The sequence below is a fragment of the Hibiscus syriacus genome, unplaced genomic scaffold (genome assembly GCF_006381635.1).
Source record: "Hibiscus syriacus cultivar Baekdansim isolate YM2019G1 unplaced genomic scaffold, ASM638163v2 tig00111210_pilon, whole genome shotgun sequence".
NCBI classification, from domain to species: domain Eukaryota; kingdom Viridiplantae; phylum Streptophyta; class Magnoliopsida; order Malvales; family Malvaceae; genus Hibiscus; species Hibiscus syriacus.
The window spans coordinates 4,340,258-4,364,916 of NW_024063021.1; the positions used below are offsets into that span (position 1 = coordinate 4,340,258).

General features: G+C 34.7%; 2 protein-coding genes across 2 annotated transcripts; both read left to right on the plus strand.

Annotated features, from left to right (window-relative positions):
* Positions 1-1,387: 1,387 nt before the first annotated feature.
* On the plus strand, positions 1,388-16,964 carry LOC120156019 (probable protein phosphatase 2C 12). Its single transcript, XM_039167444.1, has 10 exons — positions 1,388-1,612; positions 1,924-2,095; positions 2,964-3,117; positions 3,199-3,262; positions 3,694-3,801; positions 14,972-15,097; positions 15,153-15,469; positions 15,655-15,857; positions 15,935-16,280; positions 16,923-16,964. Exons 1-9 carry the CDS (start codon positions 1,388-1,390, stop codon positions 15,940-15,942), a joined length of 1,377 nt encoding a protein of 458 aa, XP_039023375.1. The 3' UTR covers positions 15,943-16,280; positions 16,923-16,964.
* A 4,979-nt stretch (positions 16,965-21,943) lies between these two features.
* Positions 21,944-23,896, plus strand: LOC120156009 (putative S-adenosyl-L-methionine-dependent methyltransferase MAB_0213c). The gene is given in 3 exon segments (XM_039167437.1): positions 21,944-22,436; positions 23,081-23,399; positions 23,401-23,896. Coding segments are annotated over 3 exon segments (1,026 nt in total). The 5' UTR covers positions 21,944-22,054; the 3' UTR covers positions 23,726-23,896.
* The last annotated feature ends 763 nt before the right edge of the window (positions 23,897-24,659 follow it).

Below are 24,659 nucleotides of genomic sequence, written 5' to 3' on the forward strand. Positions count from 1 at the left end.
TTACTAATAATTTAAATTAAAATGTTAAAATGTTACCGTATCAGCAAAGTGTCGAGATATATGATTTCCATCCAAGCGAAGTAGACCGTCTTCCATTTTATATCTACAAAAAAATTAATTAAATAAAATATTAAATAAATTAAATAAATTAAATAAAAATATTAAAAATATAATAAAATATACCTTAGACAGAGATTATAAGAGTATTTGAGAGAAGTTGAGAGAATTTGGTGTGATGAAAGTGATTGAGGATGAGAGTATTTATAGGGAGGGATTGGGGTGTGAAACGTCGGGGTAGGTGAGTAATTATACCCAAGCGGGGCGCGCCTTACTGACGCATGGCAGATTCTGGAGTAAGGCGCGACCCTTGCACCGCGCTATACCCCTGTACACACGTGTATACCATGTCAGCATAAGATGCGTTTCAGGGGGGGCGCCTTACCCCACATGACACCAAATCAGTGTAAAGCGCATTGTAGGAACCTTGCCTTTCTACAAATGGTGTTAGATCAAAAAATATAGTCTGAACAGTACCTGATCAAAAAATATACTATTCAACGATGATATATAAAAAAATCACCTAACATTTCCAATATCGCTTTTAATCAATCACACCACTTTTTAACTATATATTAATCCGACTAACAGCATAACCTCCTTTAATTTATTGAATGCAGCCGACTTAGAATTGAGCCGTTTCTTACCACGCCATACATTATAAAAAGGCAAAAGGAAAAAAAAAACAGCAATTGGAAAACAGAAAAATATTAAAAATAGTTTTTACAATCAACAAATCCGTGTTTATCGATCGAAGTGATTAATCCAATTCATCTGTGGTGCAGTCTTCCCTCTCATTCTCTTGCGCCTAATCTTCTTCTTCAGCTGTTTTCATCGGGTCTATCGTCTTTTCTCTCTTCTCTTTCTCTGCACTGTAATTTTCTCCTCTCTTATTTTTCATTATGTATATGTATATTCGTTCTTCTCAATTGAATTTCACTTTCAGCATCGAGATTCGTTCTTTCTTTTTTCAGTTATGATTACCAGATTTTAGGAATGTGTATAATGTGCCATTGTATGCATCGACTCTGATTCATTTTTTATTAATATTCAGTCTGGTTTTGATGTGAAATCTGATCGTTCAAATAGTTTATAAATTAGATTCTCTATTTCTTTTTTTTTCGAAGATATCGATGTTACTCGACGTTTTTTCCAGCTATCACATTGCTGTCTAATCTATATATGTCCGATGGTCGTTGATCCAATCATTTATTTTTCAATTATCTTGCAATGAAATTTTATTGCAGTGTGTATATTTCAGAATTTGGGCGTGATTCATGGAGAATTAGAGGCATTTTAGGTTCTTTTGTGGTGTTTTGGATTTGGAACAATGTCCTCGAAAGGCCATTTTGGAACAATGTCCTCGAAAGGCAAACATCAACCAGTGACGTTGTCTGTTCTACTGGAACGAGAATCGACAAATGGAAAGATAGAGAAACCTGAGATTGTACATGGACTAGCGAGCCAGACCAAGAAAGGGGAGGACTTTACGTTGCTTAAAATGGATTGCCAAAGAACAATGGGAGATGGTGTCACCACATTCTCAGTTTTTGGGGTATGGATTTTTGTCTCCCTTGAACCATTGCCAATCATATACTAATATGCTCCAGACGTTGTCACTTATCGCCATGAAGCTATAATTTGTATCACTAGCATACAAAGATTTAGAAGCTTTTGTCTATTAGGCTATTGGTGCAATCACCTGTACAATATGTTTTGTTTTCCCCAAATGTACTTGTCATTATTTATTTTCTGTTGAAAATCCTTGGAAGGATCATCATTTAAGGCGGATCTTTCTTGATTTTCTTTATTGTTTTTGTTCTCTTTTTATGGTTTTGTTTTGCTAAACTTGTTTCCTTTTTGCAGCTCTTTGATGGCCACAATGGATCTGCTGCTGCTATTTACACTAAAGAGAATCTCCTTAATAATGTCCTAAAGGCTATTCCGACGGATCTTAATACAGATGAATGGGTTGCTGCGCTGCCAAGGGCTTTGGTTGCTGGCTTTGTTAAAACTGATAAAGATTTCCAAGAGAAGGGTATGAGTTGTTTTGGTAAACATATCTGAGTACAGCATATAATTCATAGGATAATTTTTGGACAAAAATGGAGTATTGCTCTAGATATTAATTTTAATGTTATAAGACTTTTCCATTTACTTTGGACTGGTTGTTACTATTAATGCAAATTGCATCTTTTTCAGGCACTCTTCTATGGTAGCACATATGCTTTAGCCATGTAGGCCGTGTCCTATTTTACTGAACTAACTTTTTAATATTCTCCCTACTGTCTTTCGATGTTGATTTTTGCTTTATGTGAGGTCCTTGTATGATATGGATTACAGAGTTTTATAGATTTATCATTAAGAATCTTCGCGAGAAAAAATGCTTATACGTATAGATGGTTGCATATTGGAAGTTTATGGATATCATTTTTTTATAGTCGATTATAACTACCTGTAATTACTCAGTTGCTAAATGGAGCCCTTGTACAACAAAAAGAAGATACCAGATCAGATGGATCAGCTTGTCTATATTAATATGATCTTTTCACAGAAGATATTTAGTTTATGACTATTTTCTCTGTAGTTAACAGATAGTTCTTGAGATAACTTGAAATTGGTCTAGATATAATTGTCTCTACCAATAAGCGTCCAACTTGATACTTTTACCATCCATACCATGAGACACTCGCTAGATAGTTTCATCTAATAATTATTTTTCCTTATAATGATTTTACACAAGCATATAGTTCATGGACATAAGAACATAACTTCTTCCTCCCACCAAAGCAATTGGGTTAAAGAAATCATATTTTTAACTGTTTTCTCTTTCTTTTTTAAGCAACTTCTTTGGGGTTTCTCTCACATGTTTAGTATTTGGTATCGTGTTACGCTTTTCTTTCCAGAAAAAATATCGGGAACAACTCTAACATTGGTGATAATAGAAGGATGGGTTATAACAGTCGCATCTGTTGGTGATTCCCGGTGTATATTTGACTCAGCTGATGGTGGAATATATTACTTGTCAGCTGATCATAGGCTTGAATGCAATGAAGAGGAGTAAGTTAATGACATGGAGTTTGTTTGATTTGAAAGTTTCCTTTAATTTTAAGGTCTTACTCTCTGTTTTCTTCTCATCAGAAGGGAACGAATAACTGCTAGTGGGGGTGATATTGGTCGGTTAAATGCTGGTGCCGGTACAGAGGTATCTGCTCTTTTTGAGTGCTTCAACACCTTCTCTTTCTAGGCAGTGAAACTTAACACCCTCAAGATATTTTCATTGAGATATATTCATGTGAATGGATGGATATGCAACAAGAATACTTGGAACACACAAATTAGAAGCTAGTTTCGGTCATTTCATGACTTATCAAACATACAATAAATTTATTTGAAAATTGATGTGAATTAGAGGGACTCCTTTTTTAAAACTTAGAAATATAGTTCTAACAATTGTAATTAGCAATAACTTTTCTGTATCCATCTTTGTTTGGATACATATATTAAGAACATGCTATTGACATGCTTGTAAATGACTTGGTTCCATGTATAGAATTTCAGTATCTGCACTCAGTGACAAAAATTGCATTTGATTAATTGTGTGGATCAAAGCTGCTGACTTAATTTATTTTGCAGATTGGTCCCTTGAGATGTTGGCCTGGAGGCTTGTGTCTTTCACGTTCCATTGGCGATAGGGATGTTGGGGAGTTCATTGTTCCTGTTCCATACGTACAGCAAATAAAGGTTTTGTCTCTCATATTCTATGTGCACATTGCATTTTATATAGGCTAGTTGGTCTATCTTAATTTCTGGAATTAACTTCTTCGCTTAAAATTGTATTTTGTGCACTGCCTTTGGGAGCACCTGGTTAATTTGTATTTTCCTTATGAAACTGCTAAGAAGTTTAGTACGTTCTTTTTTGTAATAGACTACAACTTAGCTTGGACCAATATCTTTTCTGAATTCATTGATCATTGACGGATTTAGTACAGGTATTATGTTCATATCCTTATGTTCTACACATTGGTGGAGCCACCTTATGCATTGTGGGGTCAATTGACCCCCAAAAAAGTTTCATTTTTTTACTTTGTGAAATATAAAAAATAATTTGTGAAGAATTGATCCCGAAAAAAGTGGGAAAAATATTTTATAAAAAAATAATTTAATCTATTTTCACCCACTAAAATCCAAAAATTCATAATGTTTTTATTTTCTTTCAATCTTCATCTGATCAAATTTCTCTTATTATTTGATACTCTCTAGAAATTTTACGAGATAAGTTATCATTTTTTCAAGGCTTTCAAGTGGGTCTCCTAATTTCATAACAACTCTTTCTTTTCTTTTCAAACTTTATTGATCAATATTAGAAAATTTTGGATCGTGACTTTGCTGGTCATAGATTAGAACTTCTATGCATAGTTAGGATTTTTTTATTGATTGAATGATTTTGGTATATTAATTTTCTATGGGATTCCTATGTCTTAACATCTTGCGTAATAATATTTAGAGATTGATTAATACAAATCCTTGAAGAAATTAAGTTTGGTTGTCTTTACTCTTGATTCTTTGTAATATTGATTAGAAATTTAGCATTGTTGTTTAGAACTTGTGGGTGATAGTGTGATTACTGTGAATGTTGTGTTTGTGTTAATTTTGTGTTTATCATATTGCATTCTCATATTAGAAGAAAACTACTAGTTGTATGTTGACTTATGTTATTGAAATTTATATGAAATACTTTTTTCTTTTAATTTCTACTTCAATAGTTTTGTAATAATCTTATATTAAATCATATTCTACTTTAATTTATCAAGGTTTAATGATGTTAGCTAACCAGGCTTCTTAAATAATGGAGAAGTCGGTAGCCTTGTTGTTTCCCGATCTAGGAGAGACACCAAATGCTACACGTTGAATTGAAAGTAATCTGCACAAAATAAGAAGAATTGGCTAAGTAAATGGATAATTAAGAAAGGAAATAGAAATGGAAAGAATTAAAATGGAAAGAAAAGTTATCAAAGATAGGCTGCGGAAGTGATGTTGAATTATCCTTCAAATGTAAGAGAATTCAACCACCAATATTGTTGTTGGACGTATGCCTTAATTGATGAAGGAAAGTTGCTTTAATGGTGATGAATATGGTAAAGGGATGGTGGTAGAGTTGGCGTGAAAGTGATGATGGAAGATGGCGATGAACAGATAGTATCTTATAAAATTAAGAAGGAACCAATGCTATAAAGGAGCAAAGACATGTTTCTTATAAGTCTTATCAGGGATGGTAGTAAGGACTTTGACCCACTAGTTATAAGAACTAGGAACCAGAAATATCAAGGGGAAGGAATGACGCCACAAACATAATAATTAAGCTTGCTTAATCGATATAGTTCTAAAAAGAACTTAAAGAGAGAATAATCTCACAAGAGTTTAATTTATCAAAAGGGTTGTCTTACAATGTAAATAGCCTAGCCTATTTATAGCTTTCAAAGGGTTTAGGTCGATTAAACACTTGATGGTTCGGCCAAGGTTGAAACCCTTTTGAAAATACATGATTTTTTATGAAAATACATGATTTAAATGAAGATACATGCTCTTGGCCGAATGGTTTTGTATTGGTTCATCCCTAAGGATGATTTGAATGCATTTGGAAGTTATTTGGGCGCCAAAATGAAGAGGAAAGAGTCTTTGGCCGAATAGGAAGCATCCCTTGGTGTTTTGGCGCCAATTTGATGTCACATGGAGTGCACATGCTTGAATGATGCACATGGAAGCCTACTTGAATGCACATGAGTCTTCTTGTAATGCTTTGGTGAGGTTGTAATCATAGGATGATGTCTTGAAGTCCATGGAATGGAGATAGGCAGCAACTAGGTGTGACTTAGCTTCCAACATGCATCTAGGTGTCATGGTCTTCAATGGGCAGCAACTTGTCATGAATGGTTACATGTGTAGAAGGTAACCTTTCATCATTTGAGCTACTTTCCATGCGTTTGAGCTAAAGATGAGCTGGCCATAGATGAATTACATGAAGATGAGTCTTTGGTCAGCTCCTTGTAACAAGACACCTCTTGGAATGGCAACTCTTCGCGAAAAAGTACGAATCCACAAAAATTGACCTAGACCATATTTGTAGTGCTCTGTGTGGTGGTGATGATGGTGCAACTCTCCAGCTGAAATGAGGTCTCTAGCTAGCTCAAAAATTCAGCTCAAGTCAGCTATGACCTTGGGGGTCAGCTGACAACTTTTCACCATTTGTTCTTCATGATCTTCCGAGTCATCCTATGTAAGTTTTCCTACCTCCTTATCCTTAGTTAAGCTCAAATTTAGCTCTCATCATGTGGCCGAATATGCACCTACAAAAGAAAGCATAATATAAGCTAAGTATTTAAAGTAAATAACTTATAATATAAAGATGTGGACTATAGGTTATAATAATAACTCATGCATCATATGATAATGAATGAATATTATTATTATAACTATAGATTATATGCTTGAATATCAATCAATGATGCAAACCATAAAATGAATGAATGCACATGTTATGATAATTCAGGTATAGTCTAATCTGTAAATGTATGCTTATAATAATATATAGTGCATAAATGAGTAAATATAAGATAAAGTAAGGTAGAACTCCCTTAGAACCAGATTTGAATAACATCCATGGTGTGATCAAGTCATGGAGAAAATTGGAGCTAGACAGTATCACATCATCCTCCCTTCTTTTAGGCGATCCTTGAGAAGATTCTCCCCATGAAATGTTCAATTTCATTGTTCCATCTCGTTTGTGTTGTTTTGGTTCAACATTTCTCTCTGTAAAGACTTGCGTCTCTTGGAGTCCTCCTTGATGTCCTTTTCGAAACATCATATCCTTCATCGATGAAGAATGTCTTTTGATCAATCTTTTTACTTGAAGCAACACATCCTTTGGAGAAGGTATATAACTCTTCGTCTTCTCTCTTTGAATCATCATGATGGTTGGTGAAGAGTCTTAACCCTTGAAATCCTTCAAGTAGGTAGATCATGTCAACTCCTTGGTACTGTTTAAAAACATCATGTCCTTTTGTGAAGACACTAGTTTCTTGAACGTCTCCTTGGTGTTGTTTGTAACCAACATGTCCTTTGGTGCATGGATGTGTCTTCTGAACTTTGCTCATCCCTTCAACTTTTCTTTGGTGATGGTAGGAAACATCATGTGCTTTTGCCTTTGTATCTTTCCAAATGATCACCTTTGATTCAATGGAAACAACCATTAAATAGCTAGGTATGGTAGGAATAAATTTTGAATCATCTTCTTTGTTTCTTCTCATCTTCCGGTGCAACTCTTTCTCAAACTTATGTCATCTTTCATTTCCTATATCCGCAAACATATTAGTTGAAAAGAAAATGAATTCCAAAAGAGTAGAGAAAACAAACCCATTAATGCTTATGAATGGAAGTGAACACTTGTTCATGATGGACAATTGTATTAGTTCATCCTTTGAAGTATTTTCATTATCCTGCATCAAAGAAAAATCAAGAATAGGAGAAAAAGAATCGTTAGATAAAATCAGTTGTTTATCCTTCTTGTCTCCAAATTCATTCTTTTCAATTCTTTCATTCGTAACTCCAATGTCTTCTTCATTCGAACCTTCTGCCAAACGTTCTTCTTCAAGTTGCTCCTTCATTGCTTCAATGCTTTTTCTCAAATGAGTTTGGTCTTCATGCACTTGACTAGGAGAAAGTGGTGTCAAAATGAATTTCTTGCCATTATGGGTGATAGTATATCTATTCGTAAACCCATCATGGATTGCTCGTCTGTCGAATTGCCACGGCCTTCCTAAAAGTATATGTCTAGCATCCATTGGTACAACATCACAAAGGACTTCATCTTGATATTTTCCAATTGAAAATGGAATGACAACTTGCTTTGTGATCCTTACTTCTCCACCGTCATTTAACCATTGAAGTTTATATGGATTTGGATGCTTGGAAGTTTTCAGACCAAGTTTTTCCACCATAAGAGTGCAACGTTCGTACAACTTCCTCCATCGATGATCATAAAACAAACTTTGTTGTTTACATGACAACGAGTATGGAAGATATTTTCTCTTTGATCATCCTCTATGATTTGAGTGCTTAAAGCCTTTTTAATGACAAGAACTTGTCTTGAAGCTGTATGAAAATCAAGCAATTCTTGTGACATGGTTAGTGAAAAAAAATTAAAACCTTACTAGCACACCACAAAAACCTCACTTGATCACTCCAAAGAAAATTTCAGATTGCACTCCACTCACACTCGTGTTTGCACTCGGGGATATATTCTTGGCTTTTTCTTGATCCCCCTTCTGATCTCACCCTCTCGTATGCCTTTTTCCGCTCGATTCTCTCTTGTGGGTCCTTTTTAAGAACTAACTCAAGATTGAGCAAGTCTCTTTAGTTGGTGCGTCGACTTAAAAGAAATGGTTAGATATAGAAATGGTTATGGTAGAGGTATAATAGAAAAGGTTAAGAAAATAATAAGGTAATAGAGTAAGAATAGATGAAAGAATAAGGAAATGAAATAGTAAGAAAGTGAAGATAACTTACAACTCAAGTTGCAACACTTACTATCTTCCTTTACAAGAAACAACAAGGATACCTCCTTCTAGTTTGTTGTTGGGCAGATTGTTTTGTGCTTCTCTTTGAGTGTACTTTGCAACTTTCTTCACTTTTCTTTTTCTTTGAATTTTTTTCTTCTTTTTCTTTTCTTTCTTTTGCACTCCAAATTTGTTGTAGGAGTATTTTCTTTTCTTTTTGTTTTTTCTTCTTTCTTGTTGCTTTTTGTTGTAGCACTTGATTGTCAATCCAACAAAGCTCTGATTACCGCTTGATGTAAGGCTAACCAGGCTTCTTCAATAATGGAGAAGTCGGTAGCCTTGTTGTTTTCCGATCTAGAGAGACACCAAATGCTACACGTTGAATTGAAAGTAATCTGCAAAAAATAAGAAGAATTGGCTAAGTAAATGGATAATTAAGAAAGGAAATAGAAATGGAAAGAATTGAAATGGAAAGAAAAATTATCAAAGATGGGCTGCGGAAGTGATGTTGAATTATCCTTCAAATGTATGAGAATTCGACCACCAATATTGTTGCTGGACGTATGCCTTAATTGATGAAGGAAAGTTGCTTTAATGGTGATGAATATGGTAAAGGGATGGTGGTAGAGTTGGCGTGAAAGTGATGATGGAAGATGGTGATGAACATATAGTATCTTATAAAATTAAGAAGGAACTAATGTTATAAAGGAGCAAAGACTCGTTTCTTATAAGTTTTATAAGGGATGGTAGTAAGGACTTTGACCCATTAGTTATAAGAACTAGGAACCAGAAATATCAAGGGGAAGGAATGACGCCACAAACTTAATAATTAAGCTTGCTTAATCGATATAGTTCTAAAAAGAACTTAAAGAGAATAATCTCACAAGAGTTTAATTTATCAAAAGGGTTGTCTTACAATGTAAATAGCCTAGCCTATTTATAGTTTTCAAAGGGTTTAGGTCGAATAAACACTTGATGGTTCGGCCAAGGTTGAAACCCCTTTGAAAATACATGATTTTTTTATGAAAATACATGATTTAAATGAAGATACATGCTCTTGGCCGAATGGTTATTGTAGGAATTATAGAGATGATTTGTTACCATTCCTATAGAGATATGATTTGTTACCATTCCTATAGAGATATGATTTTGTAAATAGATTTCTACAATCCCTTATTTTAAGGGATCATATCCTAGGATTATTATTTTTCCTTTCTTAGAGTTTCCTACTTTAGAGAGAGATTTTGTATATAAATATGTAATCTGTCATATTGAAAAGAATAAGAAATTACAGAGAATTACTCTGATTTTTTACATGGTATCAGCTTAGGTTACGGTTTCTTTCCAACCTAGATGATGTTCACAACTTCTTCTCCTACTCCGGAGATCACTTCAAATCCAGAAAATTTTTCTGGTTCTGCTGCTCAATCAGAAGGTAATCTGGTCATAAAAAGAACTAGAAGGTAAACCTCATGCTACAGTTTTTTTCTCCTCCCAGTCGTCCCCTAATTGGATCCTCGATTCTGGTGCTACGGATCATATGACTGGTAATAAGGATTTGTTTTGCAATTTTTTTCCAAACTTTGGTAAAGCTGTCAAAACGGCTGATGGTTCTTTGAGCAAAATAGAAGGACATGGCACTGTTATTCTCAATGGCCAGATTGTACTTGAAAATGTCCTCTTCGTACCAAATCTGGCTTGCAATCTCGTTTCCGTTAGTAAACTTTCCACCGACTTGCACTGCTTTGCAATTTTTAATGATATTGATTGTACTTTGCAGGCACTGAACTCGAAGAAGATGATTGACAAGGCCAGCTTGTAGAATGGTCTCTACATTCTTCCTGTCTCTACTAAAATCGAAATCTCGAAATCTTTCACCGCTTTAGAAAAAGTTGATAATGTTATGTTATGGCACTATCGTTTAGGTCATCCTAGTTTTCATTATCTTGCAAAAGTTTTTCCTACTCTATTCATTCATAAAAGGTCAAATTCTTTTTCTTGCAAAGTTTGCTCTCTTGCCAAACACACTAAATCAACTTATTCTCCTTCTACATATAAGCCTTCTCACCCTTTTGCTTTGATCCACAGTGATATTTGGGGTCCTTCTCGGGTGAAGAATGCTGATAATTGTAAGTGGTTTATCACTTTCATTGATAATCACAATAGGATAACTTGGACTTATTTGCTAAAAGATAAATCTGAAAATGCAGGTGTTTTTACCCAATTTTATAACATGGTTCTCACTCAATTTGGGTCTAAAATTCAGCTCTTTAAATCTGATAATGGCAGTGAATTTTTTGCTAAGTCTTTGGGTGCGTTTTTCAGGGAAAAGGGCATAGTTCAGATTAGTTCTTGTGTTGACACCCCACAACAAAACGGTATTGCCGAAAGAAAAAATAGACACCTCCTTGAAGTTACTCGTTCTCTTCTATTTACCACTAATGTTCCAAAATATTTGTGGGGGGAAAGCCTTATTAACTGCCACATATTTAATCAATCGAATGCTTAGTAAGGTTTTACAATTTCAAACACCTCAATCTATATTTTTACAATACTTTCCCCATTTTAAACCTATCTCCTCCATTCTTCCACTTAAAATATTTGGTTGTACTGTTTTTATCCAAAACATTGCTCCTAATAAGTCCAAGTTAGATCCTAAACGATTTTTTACCACTATGGATATAACATTTTATGAGCAGGATCCCTATTTCACTCGGGCTGAAATTCAGGGGGAGACATGGAAGGATTTTCAGCCACATCAGGTATCTCCTCCTACTCTTCATTCTCAACCTTCAGAATTGCCACCAATTTTGTCCTTACCTACAGATTTGTCACATGTAACTACTCCCATTGATCCACCGGTAGTACCTATCACTACTTCACCTATACCCACTTTAAATACCCTTCCTGAAAATACACCTACTCCCATTCAAAATATTCCACAAACAACACCGATCAAACAGCTCCGTTTCTATACAAGGAAAAGAAAACATATTCCTGAGGCTGTTTTGCAATCTGATGCTTGCCGAGAATTGGATTTGGGTCCAGCTGCCGAAATAGAAGAAGAAATCAGTAAGTCCACTTCCCTTACTCTAGATGACTTCCCTATTGCTATTAGAAAAGGGGTTAGACAGTGCACCAAGCATCCTATTGAAAAATTTGCTGGTTATAATTTATTGATGCCGTCTTTTCAAGCATTTACAGCAAACTTGGATAAAGAACAGGTTCCCACAAAATAGCTGAAGCTCTAAAGGATTCAAAATGGAGAAGGGCTGTTGAAGAGGAAATTTGTGCATTGGAGAAAAATGCAACTTGGACTGTTACGGACCTTCCTCAAGGAAAAAAAGGTTGTTGGCTGTAAATGGATCTTTATTGTAAAGTATAACTCAAATGGTAGCATCCAACGATACAAAGCGAGACTAGTGGCCAGAGGCTTTACACAAACATTTGGGATAGATTTCACAGAAACTTTTGCACCTGTGGCGAAGCTGAATACTGTTCGAGTACTCCTAAGTTTGGCTGTAAATTGCGATTGAAAATTACACCAACTTGATGTAAAAAACGTTTTTCTTAATGGCAAGCTAGAAGAAGAAGTCTATATGAAGTTGCCACCTGGCTTAAAGTCTGTTGAAGGAAATAACAAGATGTGCAAGCTCAACAAGTCTCTATACGGGTTAAAACAATCGCCCAGAGCTTGGTTCGAGAGGTTCACTAAAGTCATCCTAAAAAACGGCTATAAGCAATCCCTCGCCGATCACACTCTTTTCATCAAGATAACTTCTACAAATAAGAAAGCTATCCTTATTGTGTATGTGGACGACATAATTCTTACCCGAGATGATGAAGAAGAGATTTGCAATTTGAAGAAGTTGTTAAATAAGGAATTCGAAACCAAGGACTTGGGAAAGCTAAGGTATTTCCTAGGAATGGAGATGGCAAGGTCAAAAGAAGGACTTGTGATCAACCAAAGAAAATATGTACTTGATTTACTCAAAAAAACTGGTTTTCTTGGTTGTAAGCCGATTGATACACCAATGGAGGCAAACTTGAAATTTAACAAAGAAGATGGGTCCTTGGTAGACAAAGAGAAATTTCAAAGATTAATTGGGAAACTAATTTATTTATCCTTGACAAGGCCAGATATAACATTTCCTGTAAATGTGATAAGTCAACACATGACTAATCCTACTGAAGAGCATATGGCAGCAGCAAATAGAATTCTCAAGTACTTGAAGAAAACTCTAGGACACGGTTTAATGTTTAAGAAGACACAAGACAGAACTGTTAAGATCTTTACAGATTCTAGTTGGGCCGGAGACCTTACTGAAAGGAGATTCACTAGTGGCTACTGCACCTTTGTTTGGGGAAACCTTACAACTTGGAGAAGTAAGAAACAATCTTTCGTTTCAAGAAGTAGTGCTGAAGCTGAATTTAGAGCACTAGCATTGGGAATATGCGAAGGAATTTGGCTACTTAAACTACTGAAAGAACTTGTCACTAATCAAGAGCATCACTTTGAAGTTTTGTGTGATAATCAATCTGCTATTCAAATTGCCAAGAACCCAGTTCAACATGATCGGACAAAGCATGTTGAGATTGATAGGCATTTTATTGCTGATCAAGTTAACAAAAAGACAGCCACACTTTCATACATTCCTTCAGAATAACAAGTTGAAGACATTCTTACTAAGGCTTTGCCAAAGCCTGTTTTCAATAAATTCCTATTCAAGCTGGGATTATACAATGTATATTCTTCAGCTTGAGGGGGAGTGTATGAATTATAGAGATGATTTGTTACCATTCCTATAGAGATATGATTTTGTAAATAGATTTCTACAATCCCTTATTTTAAGGGATCATATACTAGGATTATTATTTTTCCTTTCTTAGAGTTTCCTACTTTAGAGAGAGATTTTGTATATAAATATGTAATCTGTCATATTGAAAATAATAAGAAATTACAGAGAATTACTCTGATTTCTACAATTATGTATTGGTTCGGCCCTAAGGATGATTTGAATGCATTGGAAGTTATTTGGGTGCCAAAATGAAGAGGAAAGAGTCTTTGGCCGAATAGGAAGCATCCCTTGGTGTTTTGGCGCCAATTTGATGTCACATGGAGTGCACATGCTTGAATGATGCACATGGCAGCCTACTTGAATGCACATGGGTCTTCTTGTAATGCTTTGGTGAGGTTGTAACCATAGGATGATGTCTTGAAGTCCATGGAATGGAGATAGGCAGCAACTAGGCGTGACTTAGCTTCCAACATGCATCTAGGTGTCATGGTCTTCAATGGGCAGCAACTTGTCATGAATGGTTACATGTGTAGAAGGTAACCTTTCATCATTTGAGCTACTTTCCATGCGTTTGAGCTAAAGATGAGCTGGCCATAGATGAATTACATGAAGATGAGTCTTTGGTCAGCTCCTTGTGACAAGGCACCTCTTGGAATGGAAACTCTTCGCGAAAAGGTACGAATCCACAAAAATTAACCTAGACCATATTTGTAGTGCTCTGTGTGGTGGTGGTGATGGTGCAACTCTCCAGTTGAAATGAGGTCTCTAGCTAGCTCAAAAATCCAGCTCAAGTCAGCTATGAGCTCGGGGGGTCAGCTGACAACTTTTCACCATTTGTTCTTCATGATCTCCCGAGTCATCCTATGTAAGTTTCCTAGCTCCTTATCCTTAGTTAAGCTCAAATTTAGCTCCCATCATGTGGCCGAATATGCACCTACAAAAGAAAGCATAATATAAGCTAAGTATTTAAAGTAAATAACTTATAATATAAAGATGTGGACTATAGGTTATAATAATAACTCATGCATCATATGATAATGAATGAATATTATTATTATAACTATAGATTATATGCTTGAATATCAATCAATGATGCAAACCATATAATGAATGAATGCACATGTTATGATAATTCAGGTATAGTCTAATCTGTAAATGTATGCTTATAATAATATATAGTGCATAAATAAGTAAATATAAGATAAAGTAAGGTAGAACTCCCTTAGAACCATATTTGAATAACATCCATGGTGTGATCAAGTCATGGAGAAAATTGGAGCTAGACAGGATCACATCATTTAATGTTTTGCACATTAGTTTACATGAATTTTTTAGCCATTTTGTATATGGCCCCACAATCGAAATTTTCTGGTTCCTCCCTTGGACTCTTACACAACTGAAAAGCTTTTGCATATAGGTTTTTTTTCTTTCAATTTCTCGCAATTTTCATTTGTTTGCCCTAATCAGGTTTCTTTAGAAAGGTTGCTAAATGTTTGGCTGTGCTAGTGACCTCTTGCTGTTATTACTAGTTTATTTTACCTACTAGTTTATTTTCTGCAGATGTCTTCAGCTGGTGGTAGGATGATCATCTCTAGCGATGGTGTTTGGGATGCCTTATCGGCTGTCGAAGCTCTTGATTGTTGTCGCAGAATGCCAACAGATGTAGCAGCTGCACAGATTGTGAAAGTAATCTTGAATTACATTTGTCCACACCGTGCTCTATAAATGTTTCTGATGGGAGCACTATGCCCTTCTGCCGTTGCTATATTTTAGTATCAGTTGCCTTTCTTATATATCTTACGACTCCTTGGTCTCCAATGAACAGGAAGCTTTGAAGGCTGATGGTCTTCGAGACGATACAACCTGCATTGTTATTGATATCTTACCACCAGAGAAGCCAGCTCCTCCTCCGATACCACAAAAAAAGCTAATAAAACGCATAATGTCATTATTTCACAAGAAACCTTCTGAATCGTCTTCTCATTCTGATAAAAAATACAAGGAGCCAGATGAGGTGGAGGAATTATTTGAAGAGGGATCTGCTATACTTTCAAAAAGGTTTGTGTGAATGAGGATCCTCTATTTGTTAAAATGTTAAAATATGTACTTCGAATGTTGGATAAAGTATCAGACCTATATATTTCTTGTTTCTATCCGTTCTGTGGGGAATAACTTGCTATGAATAAGGACATGATTTGGTACGTTTTGCTTTCATCTCATGGGAACATGTCTGTTGGATGCAGGTTGGATACAAAATATCCAGTGTGCAACATTTTTCAACTGTTCATGTGTGCAATCTGTCAGTTAGAGTTGAAACCTGGAGAAGGTATTTCCGTTCATGCTGATTCTTCTACTTCAGTGAAGTTACGTCTGTGGGATGGTCCTTTCCCTTGCTCTAGTTGTCAGGTGAAGAAAGAAGCCATGGAAGGGAAAAGACCATCGGGAGGTAATGACTGAACCTCCACTTCTCTTTTTCAATTGCAAATCGTTGTCACTAAAACACACTTTCCCCCCTATTTTCAGATAGATAGAGCAGTGAAAGTAACTAGCCAGGCCTCTCCGATTACTTTGGCATGTTATGGGCTATACCAATCGTTTTTGGAGGTGGTTATTAATGGGGAAGATGGTGCATTCTTACTACAGTGGCTACCTTCAAATTTCTTATTGGAGGGCATGGAACTCTCTGTCCATTTGCAATCGAGGATCCAGATGAATCTATACTCCCAATCCAAAGATCAGTGTTGAAATGTGTTTAGATTTCTCAAAACTACCTCAAGTGGTAATAGAAAAGGAAATTCTAAATACAAAATGAGAAAAGACGGGCAGAAGGGTTTTAGTCTCGGCAATGTCTACTGGCATTGCGTCAGAGGTAATTCTTTTGTATTTTTTTCAAACATCTTTGTCCCCATTGTATACCAAGCGTTTCATTTCTTAGTAGTGTGATAATGTATAGGGCGTTTGATGAGCATATATGCGCATCTGTCAGAAATTAGGAAAAACTTGTGTGACTAGCTTGTTGAATGAAATTTGTTGATCTATCATTTGGTCTATCGATAGAGTTCGGACTCATAGTTTTTAGTGTTCAAGGATGAACCTCTGTCTGTCTTAGTTATCATTAGGAAGTTAAACATACACCTACTTAGTTTATGTATACATATATCTGTTGTTTCGTGATACCTAGTTGTGGAATATTGACCTGTGAGAGTCTGGATTGATAGATATGTTGAGCACGGGACTAGCTTTCTTATCGGGAATAGTAGGCACTGATTGGCTGTGAGGAAGTAGACTCTAGTCAAGTCTCACTATGAACTCACCTTCTGTGTCCAGTCCGTGTACAATTCAAGCTCTATGGGAAGGCAATTAAGTTTCCCCGGGGAAAGGGAAGAAAGTAAAAATAAGATGAATTTATCAGTTATCCCTACAAGAATATTTTGTATTAGCATTTGAAAATTATATTTGTATAAACGTCTTAAATTTTGTAAAACTCACTGATTGATTTTTGTCTGGACAGCTCTTTATGTTTGCTGGACTAGACTCCAAAGAAAGCTGTAACTCATTGCAGAATTTGATTTTTTTTTATAGGTATAAAAAGTTAGAGATGATTTTGGCACCAAATCCTGCATTTCATCAAGCACGGTGTGGCCTTCCCTTTTAGGCAATAGTATTAGCAACTCCTTTTTCATTACCTTTACTCCAAAAGTAAGAGTTTTTGTATTCTATGTATTCTTTCATTCTTTTTCAGTTTTCCTTAACCATTTATCTATGTCCATGGATTCCAAATCGGATTTTCTGATCTTAACTAAATAAAAAAACAACTACTCTGTTTTTCCGTTTTATTTTTTATTTTCTATTTCAAAGGAATAAAAGAACATTCTTGTTCAAATATGTAAATAAAGATTCAGGCAAGGTATATAATTGAATCATTATTCCCATGATATAATAGAAATTTTGCATGGATACTATTCCTAGTCTCTGTAGATTGGGTTGAAGTTCGGTTCCAATTTTTTTCAAGTTTAACTTTGAATCCAACTTGTTCAAATAATCTATTTTTAATTTTAAAAATAATAAAATAATTTTATATTAATAGTATATATGTTTTTTTATCAACTTAAAAAAATAACGATGAAGTGATCATTTTGTTATAAATCGACAACGTTAGTGACTAATTTGTTACTTTTGAAATTTTAGTGGGAAAAATAAAATTTACTCTAACATTAGTGATTATTGTTTTAGTTTACCCTTTAAATAATTACATTTACAGATCGTACTTAAATTATCATTTTAAAATTTAGGAATATTGTGCGCGAGATGAAAATTTAAAAATAGGAATTTATGTCATTTGTTACGTGTACATAAAAATTATAATATAGAGGTGATGAATTTTATAAAATATATTAAAAGCAAAACTGAAATAAATTAAAATTATATGAAATTCACACCTCCACGTAACATATTTCACATATACGGTAACAAGTGATTTACATCTCAAACATTTCTCAACCACTCTAATTTTTCAATTTTAATATCGCCCGCACTATTTAGCAAAATAATTCTATTATGGATTATTATTTTTTAAAATTAATATTATTAAATAAAAATATATAAATAAACTGTTTGAAGGCTTCTCAAGTTTATACCACATTTACCCTTTTCCCATAGTTCTTTCGGCTTTACAAAAATACAATATGGACCTTGGATTCACTCCATTAAAGCAGGCCATTTATGATGCCTATAAAACAAAAGGCTCAATACAAAAATAAGTGTGCAAAGTATACCTTGATAAATATTTTAATACTTAAATTATTTTTCATTAAAAATAAGTGTATCACGTTTTCTTGGTTATACTTTTAGGTGTCTATCGTTTATTTTTTAACTTTTTAATAATAAAAAAATATTTTAATTAAAAAAGAAAAAAATATTTTAATTTATTTATAAAAAACCCAACTTTTTACTGAAATTATAAAAAAATCCTAAAAAACTAAAATCTCTCATTTCAACCTCATTACCAACCATTGCAGGTCATCTCCGGCCACCATCGTCATCGTCGAACGGTCACTCGACCGTCGCCACCTGCCCATTGATTAATCGTCATCCTTATCATCACCCAAAATCTCAAAATCTAAAATGGCCAATATCCAAATCCTTAATTCTCAATTTCAATTTCTTAACCCAAAGGGTTTTCGGCCATCTCTGACCATCATCATCGTCACATAATGGTTGGGTTTTGATTGGAATAGCACGGTGGTTCGAATGATGGCGCAATGTGATGGACGTCAGAATCGGTTGGAATCGACGAAGAACGACGACAATGGCTTAAAATCCGACAAAACTTTGAACTCTTCTCCACGACAAACGATAGCATATTACGATGAAAGGCCAATAAGAGTTAGATCGGGGGTTGACGCTGGTGTTGATGACGGTGGTAAAGATGATCACTGTTGGTCGACCGACGACTTCTTGAAGGAGAAAAGGGGAAGATGAAAGGGGGAAGGGGGGAGGGGGCTGCTGCACTGGGGAGGGATGTTGGTTTTCTTTTTACCAATTTTTTTTAATTTTTTAAATAAATTCTCAAAATTACCAGAACATGACATGTGTCATTTAACAGGGATTTTTAAAGACAGTTAATTTTCAGGAACTAAAAGTGTACCGTTTGAATAATTAGGCACCTAGTTTTAGTGAAAAATTCTTTAGGCACTAAAACATTTTTCGAGACATAGTTTGACTGCTTATAAAACTTAAACAAAAGTGACAAAATATTGTGTTTCTTAAATTCAGTGAGAAAAAGTTTATAAAACTTAAACAAAAGTGATCAATCATGCAATTTACAAAAAATATATATAAAATATAGAAGTATAAACTACAAGATTGATAATTGTCGTTTAAGTTTTGTAAACATTTCCCCACTAAATTAAAAAATGATATTTAATCATTTTCGTTTTTATTTATTTAAGATTTGGTTACTAAGATTTAACTATTATTGTACCTTTAATAAGTTGTTGATGTGACACGATGAATTTATAGTATTAAAAAGGACAAACTACATAAATGGTTACTAATGTTTGAATAATTTTTTTCATATTAAAATTTAAAAAATAACAAATTAGCCACTAAAACATCGAATAGGTCCTTGAAAAATATTTTTATATCTAATTTATTCTAAATGCTTTCTAATTTTTTGTTTATCATTTGAAATATTCGATTGCTTCATGTCAAAGAAAGTTAATTTCTAAGTTTTTTTTTAAAATTTAAAAAGTACATATATAAAAATTGAAAAAAAAATTGAAAACTTTTGAGTTAAATTATATATAAAGGTCTTGCGGTAACTATCGATGAACATATCTTAATTAAATAAAAATAAAAATGACTAAATATTATATTTTCTGAATTCATTGAAGAAAAGTGTATAAAACTTAAACGAAAGTGATCAATCATGTAATTTATCCAAGAATGTATAAAATATAAAAGTTTTAAAAATAAAATACATAAAAACGAATTAAATAAAATAATCCCTACTTTTTTCTTTTAAGTACCGTCTTTCTCATCGTCCTATTAGATAAAAGTAAAACCCAAGGTTTTGTTACGCTAGAGATATTTGGGAAAAGGTTCAGCCGCCTGGAATCTCTCCGTCAGTTCGTCGCCATCCGGTGATAGATTCCGTGCAGACCTGCATTGTCACTCTCTTTTGTCTATGACTCCATGTAGTGGCACGAGGGGAACTACTGCGACATGACATTTGTTGAAATCGAGGCATGGCGTTGTGGAGATCGTGATGGTTTGGTTTAATTCAGTACGGTCCGGATTAGCGATGGGGAAGAGAGGGATGGGCTACAATTTGCAGTCGAGCGATTCGATTGCCGATAGCATTGAAACCGAGATGAATGATCAGTGGTAAGATGGGTTATATGGAAAACGTTTGATCACTCTTACAAACTGAAACACTTATGGCCGTCAAAAGATCTCTGTTAATGCCAACTAGCAGTCCATTAAGCTGAAACACTTACGAGTTGACCTCTTTCTTCAAATTTTAACGGGTTTGTAATTCCTTCAAAAAAAATAATGGGTTTGTAATGGTTCTTTTAATTTTAGGGGTAAAGTTCATAAATAATCCACCAATTCTAGAGTACTACTTTGTTGAGCCCTCAACTATTAAAAGTTACAAAATGATCCTCTGACTAGGGTGATATTTATTGAGTTTCTCGACAATTAAAAGTTATAAAATGGTCACTCGAATACTCTTATGTTCCAAAATCATCATTTTCTGTTAAAAATTGACTGTCGCCTAAGCTAGGCGTTAACTTGTTGATTGGGATGTGATAAAATTTGATTTAAGAACCGTTTGAGTTGTATTTTGTGGATCGACTCTCCATTTACATTATGTCATCAAGCCAATACTTGAAAGCAATGATGATGCTAGTAGACATCATTAAAATATGATTTTATCATATCTCAGTTAGCAGATTAACGTCCAACTCATATTACTGTCAATTTTTTTAACGAAAAAGGACAAGTTTAAAACATATGAATAGTCAAGTGATCATTTTGTAACTTTTAATAGTTAGGGACAACAAAACAACGTCCTATAGTCGTGAGATCACTTAATAATTTTTAATAGTCGAAGAACTCAACAAAACATCGTCTTATAGTCATAAGCTCATTTGTGCACTTTACCCAAATTTTAATGGGTTTGTAATGAAATTTTTTAATGTTAGACCAACACAAAAGTTATTGGTCTTTAAGGTTTCAGCTTAAAGAGGTAACCTAAGATTTTCTTTTTTTGGGCCCATGTTCTTTTAGTAAATTACGTATTTAGTATTTAAATTATCAATTTTGATTCATTTTAATATTTAATTTTCAATTTTTTCAAAATCATACATGACATTTAATTTTTATTTCATTTAGTACCCCAAAATTAAAAACTTAACGCGTTTAGTACCTAAACTATCAATTTTAATATGTTTTAGTATTTAAACTTTCATTTTTTTTCAAAATATAATGTTAAATTTTGAACGGGAGTACTAAAATGAAACAAAAACTAAACTTTAGGTATGATCTTGAAAATTTTGAAAGTTTAGGTATTAAGTTTGATCAAAACTGATAGTTTAGGTACTGAACGTATAATTTACCTTTTTTCCGGTTGAATGATGGTTTAGTTAGACGGTTCAATATGATTATCCGGTGAAGCCGTGAAGACAAGCAACAAAGCAACAGCGGTGTTTTGGTGTGAAGACAAGCAAATACCTGATCTGAAAATGAACATCTTTATTTGGGCAGACATCTATCTTTATTTTAATTTAATTAGGGGACTTGGGCACTTGGCTTCGGAGCCACCACCTCATATCTAATATCAGCCTGATATGGGACTGTGGGAGCCATTCATTGCTGGCTTTTCGTACCAATAAGGATACACAAAAAAAAAAAAAAACAAGGTAAAAGAAATGGCTCACACTAGTGGTCGTGGACTACTTCCCTTCCCTTCCCTTCCTTTTCATAATCAAGGCAGCCCCGTATATGACTATGATTTGAACAGTTCTCGTAAACGTTAGTTTTTATGTGTGGCTCTCTTTTCTTATCCCCTTCTCAACACTTCTTGATTTGTATCATATATTGCCTACATTATCTCCTCCACTCTTAAAATTCAGTGGTATGGACCGTTCCAAACAAGGAAATGCCTCCCCTGAAGACCATGAACTCGAGCTAACCCTTCCAAATTTGTTGTTTACGAAAACGGTTCGAGAACTCTATGCTAAGATTGTGAATGAGTGGGATTTCCTCAGAAAGTCGGCATGCCAAACGGCGGCCGCAAGAGCCCTGTGGAAACATGTCATTCATGACCCTCTTGCACATGTGCTTGCAGGAGAAACATATCTAATTAACCTTCATGAGAAGATTAAGAAAGATCGCCACAACAATGCTCGAGAGATTTCGGGAGTGATCCTGGCTGTTCGAACCCTTTGGTTCGATTCGAAGATTGAAGCTGTTGTTGATTCCTTGGGTGGTGCAGCTCAAGTTGTTCTCCTTGGTGCAGGTTAGCAATCACTCGGACTGTATTACTTACAGCATTAATGTTAGAAGCAATGAAGATATGCATAGCCTTGCTTTTAGAAGGCACTGATCCCTTTATATCCTGCTTTCACATTGATAGTTACTGAACTAGATTGCTCAACAATCAGGGATAGTGATTAAAAATTTAACAAATGCTAGACTATCATCAGTTTAATTTTATAGATATGAAAATCTGGAAATATGTACCTCAGTGTAGGCTTGCATCGAGAGCAGATAAATTCTTCACCGATTCCGAAGAACAGCGGTCATATTTCAAAATAAAAATGCATGATCATCATTTTGCAGGAATGGACTCAAGGGCGTACCGGTTAAGCTGCTTGAAAGTAGAAGCAATGAAGATATGCATAGCCTTGCTTTTAGAAGGCACTGATCCCTTTATATCCTGCTTTCACATTGATATTTACTTTACTAGATTGCTCAACAATCAGGAATACTGATTAAAAATTTAACAAATGCTAGACCATCATCAGTTTAATTTTATAGATATGAAAATCTGGAAATATGTACCTCAGTATAGGCTTGCATCCAGAGCAGATAAATTCTTCACCGATTCCGAAGAACAGCGGTCATATTTCAAAATAAAAATGCATGATCATCATTTTGCAGGAATGGACTTAAGGGCGTACCGGTTAAGCTGCTTGAAAGAAAGTGATGTATTTGAAGTAGATTTCCCTGAAGTCCTGCAAGTGAAAGCTGCTCTTCTTGAGGAGACTCTGGAGTCCACCGAACATCTTTGGTTGATGGAAAAGTCCTTAACAAGAGTAGCTGCTGATATTAGAGAGAATGACTGGGTCGAAAAGCTACAGACCTCCGGGTTTGTACCGGAAAAGAATACAGTATGGATTCTAGAAGGCATCATCTACTACCTCTCGAATTCTCAAGCCATGCAAGTGCTGAAGATCGTAGGTGAAAAGTGTACCCTCACACACAGTTCTCTTAGCAGATTTCATGAACAAAGCATCAACAACGCTCTCAAGTGCTACTTTCCATTTCTACAGTGATTGGCCTGATCATCTCCTGCCATCTCTAGGATTTTCTCATGTTAAGCTTTCACAAATAGGTGACCCGGACGCGCATTTCGGCCTCATGCACGATCCGTTGAATTTGTTCAATAATCTCCGAAACTTGCCAAGGTCGGTAGAAATGAACCCGGACAATGGAACGCCGTGCTGTCGCTTATATTTGATGCAGGCTTCTGGTTCACCTAATCAAACAATATCCCTGAAAGCACCATCCCAACTTAGCATATAGAGATCGTAACCGCAAACATAATGATTATGATATAGATGCATGAATGATTGTTTGCAGTGTTGCTCATTGAATATAAAATCCAATTGAACACAAGCAACATGATCATCAAGCTGTATAATGAACCTTTAAATTGTATAAGCATATACTGTCGCATAGTAGTAAATTCTGGGCAGTTTCTTTGTTAAAGATCAGTCCATATTATTGTATAATTAAGCATATTTTAGTCATGTTTATTGCCAATGATCATAATGCCTCTTATCACCAAGAGATCGGAGCATGTTTGGACAATTTATTACTAACTTATGCATAATTTAACCTAATGGTTACTTAGTATCTACAAATATGTGGATTCAAGTAACATAATACTAAGCACATCTTTCTTCCTGGTCGAGGCTAATCTCGTTACACAAACACTAAAAATCCTATAACAAGTCCCTTATATCCGAAACTATATTAATAACCAAGGACACCATTTTAAAACATAACATACATATATTTTCACTTATTCACATAACGAAGTGATACGGAGCATATCGTATCAATTTCTATATCGAAATCAAAACACATACCTCTATTTCGCGGCACGGTAATAACTTGAAAGCTCAATACATAACCGAACAACATGCATAATATTTTCACACATTTGAACATATGTTCCTACATAAACACAGACGCACAACAGCATACAACTGGGAGTTGGACCGAACAAAACTCGGTTTACTTGAAAAAATTGAATTTTATAATTGAATTTTATGATTCAATTTGATGTTAAAAAGTTTGACCCTATTCATTGACTTGATTTAATTTGAATAATAATTTTATAAACTCAACTTGACTAAAAAATTTTAAATTTAATTCGAGTTATAAATAAAACTCGAATAACTCAAATTTTTTAATAATTAATGAATCATTTCAAAGTTCGAGTTAAGTCCCT